Source organism: Pseudochaenichthys georgianus, chromosome 21, assembly GCF_902827115.2.
Source record: "Pseudochaenichthys georgianus chromosome 21, fPseGeo1.2, whole genome shotgun sequence".
Classification (NCBI taxonomy): domain Eukaryota; kingdom Metazoa; phylum Chordata; class Actinopteri; order Perciformes; family Channichthyidae; genus Pseudochaenichthys; species Pseudochaenichthys georgianus.
In genome coordinates, this window is record NC_047523.1 from 15,105,887 (window position 1) to 15,121,041 (window position 15,155).

A 15,155-nucleotide genomic window follows, 5' to 3' on the forward strand; every position below is an offset into this window, starting at 1 on the left:
AGTGTTTCTGAAATAAATTGCATACCCCACCTTTAAGTACAGTGTTTGAGTACATCTACTTAGTTACCACTGTTGACAGTAATAAAGAAGTGACACCATCCCATTAAAAACCGCTTAATCAGAAAATTCTGTCTTAGATTGCATTTAGTCTCAGTCTGAAATTGAATGCACTCATCACACATGAATTCAATTTTATTGGACTATTTATCTCCACAAAAACCACTAGTATTGCTTTAAAAGTGAAATATATTAAAGTCTATAATGTTAAATTATATTGACATCATAACATGCTTAATATGAGAAGATTTTACAAAATACAGGGTATGGGGGTTGCCTTAGCCTTAACATAAAATGTAAAATACAATACAGTACGTGCAGCCTCTTTCTTTTTGTAAATAACTAAATATAACATGCTGTTATAAGAAGATAATTGTATATTATACAGTCACATAAAAAAAACATATTGGTATTTTCTTTCCACACCTATATGCCCTTAACTTTACCAGGGTGAATAAGAATCTATTATTTCTTATTTAAAATGAATATGAAAAACAAAATTGATGGGAACATGTATCCAACATGTGTAACAGACCAGCATGTCCTGATAACAATGTAACACTGATACTCTTTACAACATGATTTCCAAGTAAATGTTTCTGTCTCTTCATCCACTACCTTCCATAAAAGTGCTATTACCCCCCCCCCCCCCCCCCCCATTCATACAGTTTAAGTACATGTTCATATACAGATAAATTAATTCATTTCAGATGATAGGACAGGAAAAGAGGCTACGTTCATCATGCGCAAATTATAAATCAGAATTATTGGTTAATGGATTACTGACCATAGCCTATATAAACCAATAAATGTCGAGGAACACAAATGTGGCATTATTCTTCTATAATGAGATGCGTTATGTGCCTGATGTGCCTGATGTGCCTGATGTGCAGATGACGGTACCCTTTTTTTATATAGTACTATGGGCAGGGCTTTGAGAAATGAATGATCCTCTTCATGCCACCATGTTTGTGCACCTGATTGCATTGTGTATCGCCCCTAAGAGTAATAAACATAAAAAGACATACAATAAAAGCATGCTGCCATTTACAACTATGGGAAAATCCCACTTCTTGTTCTTGGGCATTCTTCCTCCGGCTCCTCCTCTGAGTAATAGTTCCCTGTTCCTCCTCCAGCGTGCCTCGAGAAGCCTACGGAGCCTAAAGAAGCCGCCCTCAGCACCTCTACCTCCTCTTTCTCGTCCTCATCATCCCCTTCTATCTCCTCTTCATCCTCCAGGCTGGAGCTGTGAGAATCACTCTGAGGCTTGGCACTGTGTATATCCATGGCAGCTTTTTCTGTGTCAGTCAGAGGTGACTTTTGTTCCTTGGCCTTGTGGCTTCTCTTCCACTTCATACGCCTGTTCTGGAACCAGATCTTAACCTGGCGAAGGACGAGAAGAATCATGACAGTTAAACTGTGTACAAATAGCAAGTTTAGTAGTGGGGGTTCAGGCTGCAACAAAGGATGTTCCTTTTTCACAGATGTATATATTACGGAATGTATGGAGTTTAGGCCCACATCATGTTTTTGTTTTTTTTGGAGGGCTGAGATTAAAGTCAGAGTTAAGACTTTAGACTCAGAATTATGAGTTAAATCATATAGAATTCTCCTGTGGCCATAATCCTCTTCCATATAAATATATATTATATTATATATTATAAAACAGGACGTCATGATTAAAGAGAGACAAGGAAGAAGCAAAATAGTTAAGTATAGTTATACAGCACATTTCGGACACAAAGGCAAATCAAAGTACTTAGCAAAAGCATTATAACACAAGAAACAATTAAACAAATTAAATATACTAAACAGATAGAAGATAGTTAAAATTCAGCATTATAAACACAGTTAATGCTGCATAAGGTGCAATACTAAAATGTTGTTACACAAACTCTGGAAAACCATCTTTATTATCTTGAAGTTATTCCATCTTTGGCTACTTATGGAATATACTCACACATTGAAATTATGTATAGCAGGGGATAAAACAGTTCAATAGAAAACATGCTACAGGCTCTCTTACCTGAGTCTCAGTGAGCATGAGTGAAGTGGACACCTCGAAGCGCTTAGGCCTGGACAGATACTTGTTGAGCTTGAACTGGTTTTCTAATTCTAGCAGCTGCTGGCTGGTGAAAGCTGTCCTGGGCCTCCGACACTTCCCCAACAAACCAGCATGGGCTGCTGCTATGAGGGAAAGAGAAAAATACAGGTTATTCTTTGCGCATGTCCTTGTTTACATTTGAAAATGTGTAATCGATTTCTGTAAGAGCACTATACCTCTCTTACAATATTATGGATAGTGGGCCAATAAAAAAGGATAGATGCCCAAGTGTAATAAATACACCCAAAGAAAACTATAATTTTAAAGATATTTTTTCAAAAGCATTTTTAAATCTTCCAGTTTGGTTTCCACTTCCCAAATGTTTGCCTTTTTAAGGCCTCCCTACCTGTCTGTCTTCCTATCTGTATATCATGTTTTCTCTATCCGTTAACATTTATTGCCTTGATGTGAGGTCGTGGTGAGAGGATATTGCTTTGGAGGGGTAATAAACCATAACATAGGAGACCATTACCTTAATGAAAACACCATAAATGTTATCAATTGATTAAGTAGTAGGTCTATTTCAGGTGCTACCTTTACGGTCAATGTTACATGCTATGTTGATGAGATATTGTCCCTAAAAGACAACAACTCAATGTCACGGCCCTTTTAAAGCCAGAACCAACACACAGGTGTGAGGAGGAGGCTCGAAACATATAAATATATTAGCTGACTAGTTGAAAATACCCATTACAAAAAAATGAACTAAACAAACAAATACATAATTGTAATATGTTTAATAACATAATTCAAAAGGAAACATTTGATTTTAAGGTCTAAGCTGAAAATGCTGCTATTTCCTGGATTGAAAATTATCCTGTTTCTATAAATTAGGTAAAATAACAATAAGGAATATGTAATCAACACAAATCCAAATAAAACAAGATGTTTTAAAGAGTACTACTTAATATTTACAGTTATATAAATATAGAACTCTGTTGTAAAACATATTAAATGACATCATAATTCATTTTATGTGTTCAATTATTATTCTTTTCATTATTATTATTTTTGTCTAATCTATTACTTTTGGATATCCAATGCATTTTAATGGGATTGTTAAAAGTCTTATCCACAAATTCTGAAATGGTTAAACATGCATTATAGTTTTTCGACCGTCTTAAATTACAGGAAGTGAAATAGATACAGTTTAAAACGACACGAGATGCACTCACCTCCATAATCTCCGAGTCTGGGTATCATCATCCCGGCCCTGATCCAGGGCTCAAGCGGGTGCGTCGCGGCCATGTGTGCCCCCTTTAGCTGCTCATGGTACGGTTGGACCAGCTGCGTGAAGCCGGGGTACATAAAAGCGGGGTGCTGGCCTCCGAGGGCCGCCAGAGGATACATGGAAGCGGGGTGCATACCGAGGAGACCCCCATGGTGTAGAGCAGTGTATCCTGACTGGGACAGGCTGAAGAGCTGGGACTTTGATAGTACTCCTGGCTGGGCTGGAGAGTAGTTCGTTGGGTTTGGACGTGGGGAGGGCGTCTCCGAGCCACGGGTTGACACAGGACTGCCACCGGGGCTTCTGCTGTAGTACAACCCCGGGGACGCACCATCACTGTCTGTCCTCTGCTCCACGTCGTGCGCCAGCAACGCGTCAATGCGAAAGTTTTTAGATTTCTCCATGGTGGTAGTCATTCTGTCCCACGATGAACTTTGAAGCACTTCTTTCTGAGAACACTATGTATTTTCTTAAAGTTTACAAACACTGCTATATTGTCACTCCTCGTCCCCTGAAGAAATCTCTCTGACCTCCACTTATGGCTTGTGCGTAAAAACAACTTCACTCACTCCAGCAGTGAGCTGGGAAATTACTCGCACCCACGAGCGTTATAAAGTCTGCTGCGTTGTGATTGGCCAGAGCCATGCAGCACAGGACAGGGGAAGGGTATATATATTTTTCTTTTAAGGGTTAATTATAGGCATTGGTGCATACTTGTATCATATGAGTTGATTCCAAGATAAATGCTTTTCAATACAGCAAAGTTGTAAGTCTTTGTTTGGTTCCTTCTCAAGCATTCACAATTCTAATTATTTGCCTGTGAAATAATCCATATCTAATTATATTATACTTTCTTTCTTTATGTTATCTTTCTGGCAGTTTGACCTCCAATTATATCCCTGTCTCATGTGTGCTTGAGGTTCAATTTCCTCTACCAATATCTTGCATACACATGTGTTATATGTATTACATTCACAAACATGGAGACACACACATACAACACTTACAGTCATGCTCCGTTAATTCATTTCATCTCACTTTAGAGATCTGACGAAAACATAATTTTACAACTTAGTCTTCATTATAGTTTATTGCTTGCTAAGATTGACAGAAACCCAACCGTTCTTATCAGTGGTTGCTGCGATGATTATCGGTCATCACCACACCATGAAGCAGAAAGAGGGGCAGTAAACTGACAGAGAGCAAACTCATTTTCTGGACAGGTGACACAAAATCCTGAAACAGTTGTTTGGTGTTTACTCCATTAATATACACATTTTAATATAAAACAAAATGATGTAATATATGTGCAAATAGTAGCTAGAAACTTGATCAAACTGTTTATTGTAAACTGTTGTGAACTGCACATTGCAAAAATGTGATATATTACTGTATAGCTTTGCAGAAGATATATACCTAAGCTGACCTGATCCAGAAAATCCGCTGATCTATTCAGTTCCACGTAAGTGTCCGAACTGCTTCTATCTGCCACAGTTTAACCAGTGGTGATTTTCTGCTGGTTTATACAGGACTGATAAGACACAGTCAGGCGCCTGGGAAAACCAACTGCACTCACCTCAAAGACAAACACACCAACACCTGCTGGACTACCCAACATATAAACTTAAAGGACTATGGATGTGTGTGCAGGCACGTCCGTATACCTGCTTGTCACCATCAAAAAGTATAAATGAGTCTCTAATATGATTTCTATCTATCGGGATGTTAAGAGCATTCCATGGAATATAACAAAAAGTGTATCTCGAGCCGGTTTCTCAAACGTACATACCCTACCTTTAATTTGGTCAAAATAAATGCTTTTTTTTGTTGCAATTATGTAATTTGTTTTCCACTGCCATTTATGATCAAACAGGTCACAGTAATGTGTGAACAGGATAGGACTGACGTTGTAAAAGCCAGCTGTAAAATAATTAATACTCTGTGATCTGATCTATAAGATAAGGGAGGATATAGCTCACCATTTAATGAAGTTTGTACTATACATCTTGATATCCTAGCTCAAATATCACACCATTTGAGATAAGGTCCCGCAAAGATAAAGATGTGACATTTCACACCACTGAGAAATATTTTCTTTGGTAGGCAAATATATTGGAATTGGGATTTATAGTCATTGAATGGCCATTTTAATAGCTGCCTGGTAATTGTATTGGACATTGAACATAAAGTTCACAATGAACTGCTGCCAGACACATACATGGAATCAAATCTAGTTCAAGAGAGATACTTTACCAAGAATGACCTGTGTGTTTATATCAAAGTATTGCAAATTGAGTTACTTAACCTTAATAGTGACTTTAGTGACGCAAGTGACACTAATTTATAGGACCAGTGTGTTAGTGAAATAAGATATAACTATGTATCCCAGGAGACATTGAAGCTATAAGAAAATCCCCAACGGATAGAGTATAAAAAAGCCTGTTGTTCTCCTGCTGTCTGTGTCCTATTGTGGTTTATAGTCTAATATCTGCGTTTGGTTGCTATTGTTGTATCTATTGTCATGCCCCAGTTTTGCTGTGATTGGCCTAATGGACCGCAGGGGAATAGAACATTTCCTGGTTGAACAGGGGTGGGTGTTCAGGGTTGCAAGGTTCAACGTCTTTCAAAATGAGTTGATTAATGACAGCTGTCACAACTGAGAACGGGCCATAATGAGGAGGACAAGAGGGAGGAGCGGAGGAGGAGAAGAGGAGGGACAGGAGGGGAGGCGGGAGGAGGAGAGCCCAGATTAGATGATTATTACTTAGCACGGTAAACAGTGAGATGACAGTACAATGAGACGAGGCTTCAGGGTAGAAGTGGAGGGGGAGAGGAGAGGAGACGAGGCACATAGCTAATTAGTGCTAAACAGAGGCCTGTGAATAAGAGGAGGAGGCAGACACACGTAGGGCTGGTTAACACACAAAGACAGGGGCGGCAGAGTGGAGGCTGCGGAGAGTAGTTAAACATCTGTTGCTCTGTGGGAAACCCAGTCTGCTCTGTAGGGTCAGGTTCCCAAAATACTCATTACCCAAAATATGTTCTTCCTTTAATGCAAATACATGATGGTTTGTTTAAACCCTTCTACCAAATGAGTCTTCTCTGTAAGAAGTTTTGAGTGAATTCTTACGATGTTTGCTATACTTTTTATTGAGTACAAAAAGTAACATAGGCAACTTGATTCATACAATTGTTCGTCCTATGCCATTATCTTTGAGGAACTTTCTACTTTGACAGGGTATACACTGTGAACCATATGAACAACCCTTATCCATATTGACATGTAAGCGTCAGCATTAAAGCTAGTAAAGAGAGGAGTCTTCCCTTTGGAGTTTGTATCTTCATGGATAAATGCAATAATTATAAATTGGAGAAAAGTCAGCTAAATTAAATGTATTAGTAGTAGTTTGCACATATAGACTTGTACAATAAGACATTAAGAATTTTGAAAAAATGAAGAGCATTGTACAGAAGAGGTAGGAATAAAGAGGGTCATATCTCTAATACAAAAGTCATGAGGAAAAAGGATAACAATAGTTTAAGGATTCATTTGTGTCAATTTCAAATCTCTCTTCCAAATTATACAAATATATTGAAGGGCATTTGGTAGCGCAAACCCCCTCAAAGGTCATGTCTTATCTTGCAATGTTAACGAAAAAGGAGAACAACTTGTGTTTTCAGCGCGTGATTCGGATCCGCTGCATAATCTAATGGGTTCCTCCTTGGCCCGCCAGACAGTTTGATGAAAATCAGCAGTCGTCTTTCCATAGTCCTGCTGACAAACAGACTAACAGACAAACCGAAAACAATTAAGGGTCAAGGGTAATACAATTACAATGTACAAATGCCAAATCAATTTGGGCACACGTCTACATATTAAAAATGATTATTGAACATAACGATAAAATCAAGCGAGACTCCTGCCGGACTCAGACTGAATGTGGATGTCACGCAGATGTTGATGGTGTGGCTGTTGGTGCAAGTGAACCAAGTGAGATGAATCCATTAAAGAAAATACTTAATAGACAACAATATATCAAGGCAAAACCAGCAGAGCCTTGTTAGCTTCCTGCTATAAATTCAATTCGATTTGACTTGATTTTGGCGCTTGAGGAACAGTCAGGAGATCATGAATGGGGCGAAGCCTGCGAGCTAGTTCAGGAAGTCAACTCGACCACTTATGCTGCATTCATACATAACGCCCCCTTGCCACTCTACAACCAACCAAACAGAGTTCTCCTAATACGCCGCTCTATTTAACCTGCCAGATCTCTCTCCATGCATTGCTTGCTGCTGCTATTGCTGCAGCTACCTCTACGTCACTGCTGCTTGCCTGCCCACCACCACCCCAGCTTCCACCTGTAGGCTCGGGGGTTAGTTATTTAATCATCACTCATCGTGCTATGTATATCTATGGAGTGATGATGCCCGAGCCTAGTCGCCAAATTCAACTATATGCTGCTTCTAATAAACATGTTAAAGGAACACGTGAGTTGTCTGACTGAAAAGTTATTACAAGCCATCTGTAAATACATGGAAATCCAACCAACAGTGGTCAAGAAACCTCACTCTGAAACACAAAAGTGAAACTTATAACGGGGCAGAAGGGCTATACTCCAACCCTAGCCCCAAAACCATTAAAGGGTTATCATCTGGGGAACTTGAATATGTGTAAGAATTTTCATGGCAATTTGACAATCAGTAGGATGCAGAAACATAGGACAGGACACCATTTTCTTCTTTAACATTGTTTTCGTGAAGTTCCAGACATGACGAAACACCCCTGACAAAGGACAGACTGAATAATACCGTCAATTCCCATCAGTTGCTTCTTTTCTATGCATTTTTTCTATTACTATTCCTCCTGCTTGTTTAATCTAGTCCTCATCATTCTCTCCATAACCCTCCATCCTGTAAAGGGGAGACAGTTCAATTAGACTCGCGGTTCACGGACACGCCCACCAATCCATGTTTGTGGGGTTTAATCAAGGCGGTGTTCATGAGGGTTAGGGTTAGGTGATGAAGGGGACACACATAATTCTTCATTGCCACCTCACCTGAAACTGCCTTATCACCTCTCCTCTCCTGCTTTCCATGTCCCCTCTCATTGCTTCAACACATGGAAATGGCTGGAAATAAAAAATAACCTACATTGCTCAAGTGATGATTATATATAAAGGCTGGAGAAAGAATCTTGTGACTCTGGGAATGAGTGTCACAGGTTACTGGAATTATTGCTTTAGAGTCTGCAGGGATGTTGTTACATCTTTAATGTAAAAGAGTATTGGAATGACCTGCACGTTGATTTATGGCTTTAAACCAATTTGGATAAAAGAGGCAATAAGCAACATTGGTGACATGTGTCCTCTACACACATGACATATTTTTTGCGTGGATTGTATTTTAAAGATATGTGGCTTACATAGTGCTTTTGTCTTCAGCCAGGGTTAACAAAAAAAGTATGCATGCTGCTTCTGTTTATTTGAAAGGGTATAAAAGATAAAAACAAAAATCCTAGAATCAAATTCTGTTTTTGTTTGTGAAAACATTTTCACCCAATGTTACAATGAAATGTACTTTGCTACAAATGTGTTCATGTGCTTGTGTATCAGCAGGTTGTGTTATAACCCTTTCACACCAATGCGGTTCCCATTCTAGCTCCGTGCTAGAGCTTTTCTGGTTCGGAACCGGTTTTTCTTTTCAGCCCCGTTTTGTTCACACCCCCCAGAGCCCGACTGGTGCTGCCGCTGCTGCGTCATGACGTCACCGTTTACCTCGCTGATTTTCTCCCCAACGGCGTTGGGTCGATGATTGTGTTGCTTTCGTTTCAATCATACGAAGCCAGATTAAATTAAATAACTACTTCTCAACCCTTGTACTTTTCACCAGAGTGCCGTGGTTCATTGTTTATTAATGTGTTTCAGCGACATTTACCGACCGCTGCAGTACTGCATCACATCAGGTTTGGCATCAAAACGCTGTTATGAAAGTTTCTCTGGTATAAAATGGGTGATGTTAGCATAGCAACCGAAGATAAACTGACTATATTGACTACTTGTTGCTATCCTATTGTGGCATAAGCCAGCACATTTTACCGGCGTATTTTTCATTATGATTCTACTTGTGATAGTCGGACATGAGTCATGACAACCTGTGCAGCCCATGTATTGATTCCATCTGTTAGCTGCTATTATACAAAACAAAACGTCTGCCTGCTCTCCACAATGAACAATGACAGCGAACGGATGGTCAAAGTAATGTACAAATAAACAGAATTACACTAAGCCTGGTTAGTGTTGCCTGACTTTATAAAGTGTGTGGTTGCGTTCTAGTCACTTTGGTCGGCGCTACTGCTTGTTACAACTTTCATTTGCCTTACTCGCCATAAACTGTTATTGCTCAGGTTGATCCCGCCCCTGCCCCCGCCTCCAACGTAAGCGTGACGTATGCGGTTCTTGCTTCTAGACCGACACATTTTTGGTGCTTGAAAAGCACCGTTCTTCGGAGCTGAGAGGTGGCTCCGCTGCGGTGTGAACAGGAAAAAAAACGGTGCTTTTCAGGCTCTAGCTCCGAACCGGCCCTGGAACCGCGTTGGTGTGAAATGGGCATCAGAGGGGCTATCCAGGGGTTAACGGGGGATTAGCTTGGCTTTAATTGGTCGTTTTGACAGAGACGGGACTGACAGGCTTAGAGGCGGGGCTGTCACTACTTGATGTATGTCGTTCCACACTGAAGATGAGATTTCATTTTCCTAATTGACCCCCCCTTCCCCCCCTCGCCCTGACTTTACTCCTTCTCTCGTTCTTGTAATGCTCTACCTTCTGCTGGTATCCCCATCTGTTTATACCCTCCTTAATTCAAAGCCCCCACCCCAGATGTTGCTTGTCTAACAGCAGTCTGAACAGTTTAATTAGTTACAGTGATATGCAATGAAAAAACTGTTGTTGAACTGATTAGCGTTGTTATAGGCCATATGAAGTGCCTGATGAATAATCATTATTCCCGCATTGAGCAGCCTCTGGAATAACTGAATCACTTTTACAGATATTCAGCCCTCATGGGATGTGAGGGACTAAACACTGAAGGGCTCTGACCTTTAGTCACTGAAAAAGACACATTCAGATCCTTCACTTGGGTAAAAGTACAAATAATACCCTGTTTTGGGATTAATACTGCTGGATTTATGTGTATGTTGCATTTTAAATCAATCTGTAAACATCTATTGTTTCTATTTTAACTTCTTTACATACCTATGGATAGTTTCATTTATGCATCCTATTCAACCTGTTAAGCCCTGAGTCTGTTTTTCAGGTCTCAGGCTCGAAAATGACATTCCCAGAACAAATGACCATATCTTATATCCATAAAAGGGTTAAGTTAATAATCTTTTTTCTCAAAGTAATGATAAACCTGTGAGTTGGATGTAGAAAAGTCAGAATCAATACAGATGTTTTTTATTTTATAGAAAATTCAGATTGAACATGGTAAAAAACTGTAAATTATAGTGTCCGTCCAAAAAATATTTTGTACTTACCTGTATAGTGAAAACCAGGGACGTGCACAGACATTTGGAGGGGCTATTACTCTAAACTGGGAAAAGGGCACTCAGTTAACTTTTATTTCCAATGCTAAATTCGTTATTCAGGCACATTTTTGTTTTGCGAATTACGCATTATTCTTATTCTTATCATTCTTTATCAGCGCAGTAACGGTAAGGTATCTAATTACTTATTTATTTAGTATTCCATAACTTAATAACAGAGATGGTCAAACTAAAGTGGTAGAGACATGGCAGAAATCCTACAATGAAGCGGGAGAGTGAAGTGTTGTCCCGTGAGAGGGTGATTAAGAAAAGAGAGCGAGCGGCCCCGTTGAGGGAGTTTACGGAGCAGATGAAAAGACACAGTGCAAGTACAAGTTGCAAGTACCTAAAATATGTAATTAAGTATAGTACTTGAGTCAATGTTTCACCTTGCTTTTAGTTCAGTTATAGTAATTTTAATTGTTTTGGGGAAAGGTTAGCCATCGTATTTATCAGTATAATGGATAAATCTAATTCCGAGAAAAAATCCCTTTATTTACTCTGGTTGACTAAACGATTGCCCGCATGAGATGAACGTTTCCTAAACTCACACGTCTGCGGTGGTGAGCAGGTGGTGATACACACTCGCTTGTTCGCATGCCTGTGCTCCTGCTAATGTCTGTAAAAGAGCGCCTAATGATGTGTGTATAGCTATTTGCTTATCCATATCAGTTCCACAGCTGCTTGTGTTCACACGTGCATGCAGACTTACACACCGACTCACTCAAACACACACAGCCGATCACATTTGTTGGTGCAATGATTATTAAGCACAAAGATAGTGACAATTTAACAATTTACTTATTCAAAGCTAATGCTGCAAGTGGCCATTTAGCCATAAAATAACTGTTTACTTAAATGTGTTTCTTCTTTGGGTAGAACCATAAAACCACCGGGGGGGTATACATTTTTAACACAGACCAAACACGGCTTTTATAAACTTGTATTGGTTTTACTACAGGAGTTTTTAAACAGGTTTTTAAACACAAAATATTGACCCGAGAGCCCGTGCACCACGCTGCGCTCCTACGGAGTAGTTCCCCAACACCCTAACCCCTGCCCTTAAACACTCTCAGGACCTAACGTGGCTAGAAAAAAACAATATATATTATTATAACTTTTTCTAAATCATTTAAATTATATATTTTTTTTCAAGTTATAACATAAAATCTATATTATACTGATATATAATAAGAAATAATTCAAAACAATCATAAATCTACATTTTTTTTCAATTCTTTCATTAATCTGCTTGTCTTTTGATCTTCCTAAATGTTTTGAATGTATTAACTTTGTTGTAGTATTGTGTCATTATATTATAATTTGATGTCCTTTATATGTATTGAAAACATTAAGGCCTTTATTTCTCTCATACTAAACAACAGTTTCATAGGGGAAAAAAACTGATGACATCAGTTTTGGGAAAGTCTCTTTGTTGGCTGTATTCAGAGAGGGGAGCCTTTTATTAAACTATATTCTTTACTGCATCCATGAGAGGAGCCTGAACCCCCCTACAGGAACCTTGAGGCATCACCAACAGATCGAGGCCTATTTAACCAAAATGGACTCCTCTACTCTCTGCATCATGCTATGGTCAGCTATCCACAGATGTTGCAGCAGAAGCCCCCTTCTCCCCTTCTCCCCTCACTCCTTAACTCCCCTCCTCCCTCCATTCTTGCCTATTGACGTGATAATGGCTACAAATTGATGAAGCCATTGAGTGTGCTGGTGACACGAGGGTGAGTGGGGACACAAACTCTCCACCACCCAGTAACACTCATTAATCAGAGCTCTTCCAGTCCCCCCCGCCCCTCCCTCCAGACTACTAACACACTAGAGGCACTAATGTAATTCCCTGTCTGCCTCACTCCTGTTTTCTTCTTCTCTGAAACGTCTCAGTCACCAGAATGCATATTCATAGTAATGAGAGTACAACTGAAAAGGCATTTAAAAAAACTCTTAAATTGGATTGTTAAATAGACATTTTAAACAAAATATTAATCAACCCTTTTTGGAGAAATAAGCTTCATGATATTGTGTTCATTTGCTGAACTTCCACTAGTACTAGGCGATATAAAGAAGATTAAATATTACAATATTCCTGATGCACCATATTGAAAAGATAACTAATTGCTATTTTTCTTTGACTGATACACAATTGCGATATGATTCACAATGTCTAAGGAATTGACCATTTTAGTATAAAAAAACCTTAAATTGATTACAATGGGATCTCTTTTTAGGAGGATCAGTGCCAAACAAAGATAATAATAATAATAATAATAATAATAATAATAATAATAATAAATGTTATTTGTAAAGCACCTTTCATTGCTAAAAGTAATCCCAAAGTGCTACAAGAGGCGTAATAGAAAAAACAAAGAAAATATGTTTTATAGGTCTGAAGAAAACAATTGTCTAGCCCGAGATATTTTTGCCGCTCCACAACACTTTACACAATATGGTAACATATTATTAGCCTTTAACAAATATTCAGCTTTCTGCGGTATTAATATTGCAATATTCCATACGAATCTTTCAACAATATCTTTATTAATTATGCAGCACCAATAGGCAACAACCAGATTTTTGACAAATAATTATCAGTAATGTGGATATAATGGCTTGGTGGGTAAAAACAAGTAATATAATTATTGCATTCTGGAAAGTTCAGGAAAATACATCACAATAATGCAGCCATTAAAACCAGGAAAAGACACTTGTGTAAATATTACAATATCCAAAATGTAAGATGATAAATAGTCTCATACTTCAATATCAAGGTCATCTCTTTTGTCCCGCCCTGAGTTCTACCTCAACTGTGTTTTAAAAACTACATATTTAAAGCCAAAAAGCAGTTGACAAGAACACAAAAAATGACCTCCAAAACTAGACATTCACTTCATTAACCCGACATGGTCAGACGCCACCTAAAAATACATTTTCCTCAAAATGACAGATATTCTGTTTCCACTCTTGATGGGTGGTTTCATTTAAATCACAGCATAGATTTCTGTCAAAGTAAATCAGAAGTCTAGTGGCCAACGTGTTGACATCTACATCCTAAAGTCCCTCGCTCGATAATGAAATCAGCCTTGGCGCAGCGACATCTCAATACAGTCAATACGGTTAACTAACCTCCAGCACATATAAAATACGCCTTTTATGTGTGCTGTGACCCAATTTTCACAGTTTGAGCTGGTGAAAAAGTAATTGATATTTTATTCAATATCTGGAAACGATACCACTTGCTATTGTGTGGCTGATGCGGAAGAAGATAAAGAAGAAAAAGAATTAGAAGAAGACATTCTTAAAGTATATTTGGGTGTTTCATATGTTTGTAGTCATTACTAAAAAAAATATATTGAACAATCACTACAATGGCATAAGAGTAGATTCAAGACCACACTTAGATAAATGCTTTGTATGCCCCTGATGTACTTCCAAAATTCAGACAATATGCTTACCAAAATACTACAGTAAAGTCCCAATATGCCACTATCTCATAGTCCAATATTTTATGTCGAAAGGAGGTTAAGCTACTCATGAAGATTCTATCTTTAATAATACGCAACATTAAATTAATGGCAAAAAGAAGAGAGAAGGAGAAATGTGGGAGGGCTGGATGTTGAATTTAGAGATTCAGTGTGTTAGTACTGAACTTTGATTGTATTAACTCTAGACGGCCGTAAATTCAGGACTTGGAAAAACCCGCGGTAATCAGCCAGGGGGAATAAAAAGCAGTTTAACGTTATTTGGTTTTGTGAGTCTCCTTGGTGACCCTGAGGTGCAAACTGCGTCACAATTGACAAAGTTCTAGCTGTGAAGCTGCAATGTTGCATTGTGGGGGAAGCAGTATTATCCAGCCAGCAAGTGACCATAAAGCCAAGCACTTTTGGAAGAAAGAGAGGTCAAAGCTTATGTCAAACGCTAATGCTTTAATACGATTCACATACAATTTATTTATCTCATTAACATAAAATAGCCCAGAATGAACTTGACAAAAGCAAGATCTTAGCAGTTTTATTAGCTTATTTTACAACTGTCAAAGGACCTTTAGGTCTGGAATTTACTATGTTCAGACAAACAAAAGATCAGTGCTTCCAATGGGAAGTTGTTGTTGGCTCCACAAGCTGGATTTGAGTGGCCCCTAGTGTCTGCACAATGGTAAAGAACTGCACAAA

The 15,155-nt window shown here is 38.7% G+C and overlaps 1 protein-coding gene across 2 annotated transcripts; it reads right to left on the reverse strand.

Annotated features, from left to right (window-relative positions):
• Nucleotides 1-782: 782 nt before the first annotated feature.
• LOC117467055 (motor neuron and pancreas homeobox protein 1-like) lies at nt 783-3,924 on the reverse strand. Of its 2 annotated transcripts, none has more exons than XM_034110625.2 (3): nt 3,337-3,924; nt 2,084-2,241; nt 783-1,440 (listed from the first exon to the last, which is right to left on the reverse strand). In XM_034110625.2, the coding sequence occupies exons 1-3, from the start codon at nt 3,803-3,805 to the stop codon at nt 1,111-1,113; spliced, it is 957 nt and encodes a 318-aa protein (XP_033966516.1). In that variant the 5' UTR covers nt 3,806-3,924; the 3' UTR covers nt 783-1,110. The 2 variants fall into 2 exon arrangements, with proteins under 2 accessions (XP_033966516.1, XP_033966514.1); XM_034110623.2 differs by having other exon boundaries at nt 2,084-2,244.
• Between the last annotated feature and the right edge of the window lie 11,231 nt (nt 3,925-15,155).